General features: G+C 45.1%; 1 protein-coding gene across 1 annotated transcript in view; it reads right to left on the reverse strand.

The window, feature by feature from the left end:
- Window positions 1-492: 492 nt before the first annotated feature.
- The window catches only part of LOC133638955 (protein FAM240B-like), a 17,948-nt gene continuing 12,256 nt past the window's right edge, over window positions 493-6,184 (reverse strand). Inside the window, exon 3 of the mRNA XM_062032002.1 lies at window positions 493-828. Coding sequence (XP_061887986.1) covers window positions 693-828 — 136 coding nt within the window. The 3' untranslated portion in view covers window positions 493-692. The remainder of the gene's footprint in view (window positions 829-6,184) is intronic.

The following is a 6,184-nucleotide window of genomic DNA, read 5'->3' on the forward strand; positions in this document are numbered from 1 at the left end:
GAGATCAGCAGGTACCAGAAGTTAAGAAAAGTTGCTTTTGCATAATATTGCGAAACAATATTGCGAAACAAAACGGCAGATACTATTACCGTATACACACACCATAATAATACTCGTATGTTTAATGCGCCGACAATCCTTCATAGCTTACCAAAGTCGAACTAAAACATTTTGAAACATTTTTGAGCGCCGTGTGTAATGTTTTATATTTTCAATGGAACATTTAAAATGTTGGTGTTGTTTACTTGAGACATATTGTCATCATAGTGGCAATATTCACTTATCTCTTATGTTTGACTGCCATCTACTGGTCACACTTATCATTACACCATGTACCAAATAAAATAGCTTTGAGGTGGGTAAGCTCAACTAGAAGCGCACCTTATAGTTCGGAAAATACGGTAAATAAACATACATGAAAAGTTGGATAGAAACACTCTAAATCAATCACGTACACCCCAATTTTCATTTAGATTGGGTTTTATTTCTTGTTGTATAGCCTTTAGATGAGATGTTTTTACCACAAATACACTGTACAAATGAAGCTAGTCCAGCCATGACCTATTATGTAGTTAACAGGAATTATGACAAAAACATCTTCTTCACAAGGCTATTTAAAGAAACATTATTCACATCTATGCAGTGCTTCAAAATGGATGACGTCTCCATTTCCTTTCCTTGTGGATGTGATGTCAGCATAATGGCAAAGGTGAATGGAGCTGTGTGGTCATCTTCTGAGCCTTCTGAGATCGTCTAATTCTCTCCTCAAAGAAACTCTGTTGGTGCTCGTTCCTATGATCCAACATGACCAACCACTGCTCCCTCAGCCTGGAGAGGAGAGAGAATGTTTACAGTTTGATTACACGTTTAACACGTTTAGTTTACAGTTTGTCATGTCTTGTTTTGTGTTTTTTGTTATTCTTCAAGTGTATATTTAGGTTGCCAGAGCTCATAGTCCTGCCTGGTTTACTGTACCATTGCTAGAATAATTGCGCTTTACACAATGGCCTCTGGTTGGTGATTAGGACACACCTGCTGCCAATCCCAATCATTCCCCTTCATACATTCGCTTCACCTTGCCTTCCTGGCGGGATTCTTGTTCACCACTGGCTAGTGTTAACTTGGTTCGCTCTATGATCCTCTTGGGTCTGGCATGCTACCGTTTTGTGCCATGTATTTGGATTAAATATATCATTCTTATAACTGCAAGCTCCCTGCCGTCCTCCGCATCTTGGAAGCGCATACACCACACCATGCCGAAACCTTACAGAAGAATCCTGCCAAAAGGCGTTTCCGAGAAGAACTACACTGACGAGGACTTTTCTCCCCAGGGGAAGGAGGTATGGACATGGTGGGGGCCTCCGACTGGAGAGTGGTGAGAGTGGCGGAAAAGATCATCAGGATCCTCCTGATATCCGGGAGATCGCAAAAAGCTGCTGCCTGACCAGGGCTCAGAAAATCAGTAGAGACTCCTCCCATTCCCACCAAGGACTGTTTTCACTGCTGGACTCAGGAAAGAGGTTCCGCAGCCTTTGTAGCAGAACATCCAGGTTCTGTAACAGCTTCTTCCCTCAGGCCATAAGACTCTTGAACACATCAAAATAATTCCCTCAATTCCCCCCAAAAATGGATTAACTCGCTGGACTATAAATACAATATAACATACATCCGTAAATGTGGCTGCATATGCAAAAGTGCAATATATTTATCTGTACAGTAAATCTATGTATATCTGCACCTTCTTTGTAAATGCAAACAGTCTGCACCTTATTGCTCTTTTATCCTGCACTACAACGAGCTAATGCAATGAAATGTCGTTCTTATCTGTACTGTAAAGTTCAAATTTGAATGACAATAAAAGGAAGTATAAGTCTAAAGGCAATAGAGGCTGAGAGCCTTTGTCATGCAACAGAGGAGAACGAGATGTTGATGTGGGCTACAGATGGCAAGTTGGTCCCGATCAACCCTGTTTGGCCAGTGACGCACTGACGTAGGCAAAAGCAGCCCTTAGTGACTTCGACACGCCACTCCAGCATTTCCTTCCCCAGTTAGTAGGGAAATGCTGACAGTCTCTCCTTCCTCACTGCCGCAGTTTGGTAATGCTATTCCTCATATTGCCAAACATTCCATGTCATGGGCTGTTAGTCAGAGCAAGAAGCCGTCGCAGCATGATGACGTCACGCCACCAGCGCCTAGGTGGCACACTCGCATGTCACACAACTTTGTGTGCCTGTTCCCGTTCAATATGAACAATTTACGGATTCCACGAGGGGGGGAGCAAGGACCTCCAGACTCCCACCAATTGGCTTCTGCTCCTGAAGTGAGAGAAAGCATCTAGTATCCACTTCTTGGGGGGGCTAGAACTGGCAGCTGTGCGCTACAACCGACAAGGCCGCCGACTCCTGCAAGGGCGTTGCCCACCTCTTTTCTAGTGGGTCAGCTCTAACTCCAGTACCTCTTCGTCCAGCGAAGCCACCACTGCCAGCTCTCTTTTCAGTGGGTCTGACACCGCTGCCAGTGTCGTCTCCAGTGGGTCCAACACAGCTTCCAGTCTTGTCCAGTAGTTCCAACGCTGTTTTTAGTCTCGTCTCCCATGGGTCCGATACCGCTTGCAGTCTCGCCTTTCTGGGGTCTGACGCCGTTTCTAGTCTCGCCTCTAGGGGGTCTGCTGCAGACGCCACTCTTGCCTCCAGTGGATTCGACGTAGCCACTCTTGCCTGAAGTGGGTCTTACAACACCACCCTTACCTCAAGTGTCCTACAACACCACCCTCACCTCCAGTAGGTCCGGCGACGCCATCTTCACCTCCAGCCCAGCAGCCTACTAGACCTACAGCTCTGCAGCCAGTTCGACCTCCGCCTCGCCTACCGAAGAAGCACCGGTTTGGCACTTGCTGCGGAGGCACTCCCCTGATGCCCGCACTCCTCCTCCTTATCGGTCGCAGAGATGGCCATTCCCTGGATGCCACCTGTGCCATCAGCAGCCATGCCCAGGACTTGAGCATGGACCACAATAGCTGCTGAGGGCTTGTTCTCACTCACGACCGCCTCCTCATCGGCCATGGATGTGGCCTGTTCATGGACACCTACCGTTCAGGGCCTGAGTGTGGATTTCCGCTGCTGCTAGGACAGTGCCCTTCTTGCTCGTCCTTGCCAGCTGCAGCAGCGTTCTACTCTGCGCCGCCACCTGACTTTTCCCTGTTGGCTTCGGGGGCACAGGGCCTGGCGGCTCACCGCCTCCCTCCATCCATCCTCCACCCTCCCGTGACTTTGGACTTGTTTTATTTTTGGGGGGTGAGGGGTACTGACATGACTCGCTACGACAGGTCATGTTTTTTGTGTTTGTTGTTATTCTTCTTAGTTTAATGTATATTTATATTGCCAGCGCTCTGAGTGTTGCCTTGTTTGCTTTACCGTTGTTCTGAGCGGTGAGCGTTACACATTGGCCTGTTTGGTGATTCGGACACACATCTTGCCAATGCCAATCATGCCCCTTCTTATACCTGGGGGATTCGCGGGATTCTTGTCCGCCCCTGGCAACTGTCAAAGTGTTTTGCTCTGTGATACTATTAGGTCTTGCATGCTAGTGTTACGCAATGTTTCACAGTCAATATTTTTGCTCATGCCATGCTAGGCCTATCGTGCGCTTCCCAATGGCACGACTTTATGTTTTTTGCCATTAATTTGGATTAAATATATAATTCTTACCTGCAAGCTGCCTGCTGTCCTCCGCATCTTGGAAGTGCATTCACCACGCAGCAACGTTACATGATTACACTTTTAACGCACATTTTACAGTGTGATTACAAGTTTAACATGCACATTTTACATTGTGATTATACATTAACCGTGCATATTATACAGTTTAATTACATGTGTGCGCACATTTAAAGTACACGTTTAACGCACACATTTTACAGTTTCATTAAATGTGTTATGCACACATTTTGCAGTTTGATTTTATGGAAATAGTTTATCAACAAGTTTAACGTGCCAAGCACCTCCGCCGCGATGCACCGCCCGACGGGAGCGCCACACCAACCAAAGCCCACACCCAAACCCTCCACGTGCAAGACCGAATCCACCCAAAAAAAGTCACTTAACAAGAAGCCAAAAAGTGCAAAAACAACAATGCTAGCGCGGCGCACCGGAGGAGCCGTGAACAGGGACACAACATTAGGTACACCTGCAGACGGCAGCGCGGATTTCATATTTCATTCATTCACAACTCTTCCAACACAAACACCACTGCTCCCGCACTTATAAGTAAAGGTAAGACCATAATAACGTTTTTTTTTATTAAATGTGCTTTTTTGTGTGCATGCTACAGTTTGTAAGTGTAAAGTTAAAGTAAAGTACCAATGATTGTCACACACATACTAGGTGTGGTGAAATTTGTCCTCTGCATTTGACCCATCCCCTTGTTCACCCCCTGGGAGGTGAGGGGAGCAGTGGGCAGCAGCGGCGCCGTGCCTGGGAATAATTTTTGGTGATTTAACCCCCAATTCCAACCCTTGATGCTGAGTGCAAAGCAGGGAAGAATGCTGGTATGAGCTTTTAAACACATTAACTTAAAACATTAAACATAACTAATATAATATATTATACACATATATATATATATATATATATATATATATATATATATATATATATATATATATATATATATAATATATTATATATATATATTATATATATATATATATATATATATATATATATATATATTATATATATATATATATATATATATATATATATATATATATATAATATATATATATATATATATATATATATATATATATATATATATATATATTATATTATATATATATATATAATATAGTATATAATAATATAATTAAACATAAAACATAACTAAAAACATTAACTGCTGCCAATCACATGGTGAATAAGATACTCTTTAGGGTTCATTTGTTTTGTAAATCTGACTGTGATGAAGCCAGTGCCTCACCAGACATGAACCTCACCGCACGCCACTGTTATACATTAACCGTGCATATTATACAGTTTAATTACATGTTTGCGCACATTTACAGTACACGTTTAACGCACACATTTTACAGTTTCATTAAATGTGTTATGCACACATTTTGCAGTTTGATTATATGGAAATAGTTTATCAACAAGTTTAATGTGTACATTTTACAGTTCAATTACACTTAATGCAAATTTTACAACCAACGGATCTGATCTGTTGTGTAGGACTAGATGTTACAATCCCCTAATGCATACTTGAGACACCTATGCGACTTTGTGGGATGGTCAAGTGAGTGAAGGCATCCTCTGGGTTATCAAGTGGGCGCCCCCCTTCCTCAGTGTTTCGCTGATAGGCCCATGACACCTCCAGAGGGTTCAGCAGTGAGTCCCAGCGTCCCAGGATCACTCCCTAGATGCCATCACTCACTTGAAAGCCCAGGTGGAGTCCTTTCGCTTGACCCACAGCCACTGACTCCCCTTTTCAGCGGCTTTTGAGAGGTCTTTCACTGCCTGCCGTTGGGCCATGAATCCTCTGCAGCCTACTTCCACTGGGCGTACCCTCGCTTTCCAGCCTTGTTGTTGCGCATCGGCTGCAAGCTCAGTGTACCTCAACTTCTTGCGCTCGTAGGCCTCCTCCATTGCACTCTCCCAGGGCACCGTGAGCTCTATGATGTACACGAGCCTGAGCGAAGCTGACCACAGAACAAGATCTGGCCGCAGGTTGGTGGACGCAATCTCAACTGGGAAGCAGAGTCTCTGGCCCAGGTCTGCCAGCAGTTTCCAGTCCCGTGCCCCGCCTAGCTGTCCAGTGTCTGGTCTTGTGGGGGTGAGGTTGGCTTGACCCTCGCCCTCCCGGACAAATGTCGTTGCTTGCCAACGGGATGACGAAGGAGGAAGGGCATTGACACTTGTCCGTCGACTTTCCAGCACTGCTGCAAGACACTTTAGCACCTGGTTGTGCCGCCAGGTGTAACGGCCTTGGGTGAGGCTGGTCTTGCAGCCCACCAGGATGTGCTTCAGTGTTGCTGGACTCGGACACAGAGGGCATGTGGGGTCTTCACCATACCACTGGCTGAGGTTTTTTGGAGAAGGCAGGACATCGTAGGCAGCCCTGATGGTAAAGCTCGCCCTGAATGCCTCCATCTCCCACAGCTCTTTCCAGGAGACCTTCTTCTTCT

The sequence above is a fragment of the Entelurus aequoreus genome, linkage group LG21 (assembly GCF_033978785.1).
Source record: "Entelurus aequoreus isolate RoL-2023_Sb linkage group LG21, RoL_Eaeq_v1.1, whole genome shotgun sequence".
Lineage (NCBI taxonomy): Eukaryota > Metazoa > Chordata > Actinopteri > Syngnathiformes > Syngnathidae > Entelurus > Entelurus aequoreus.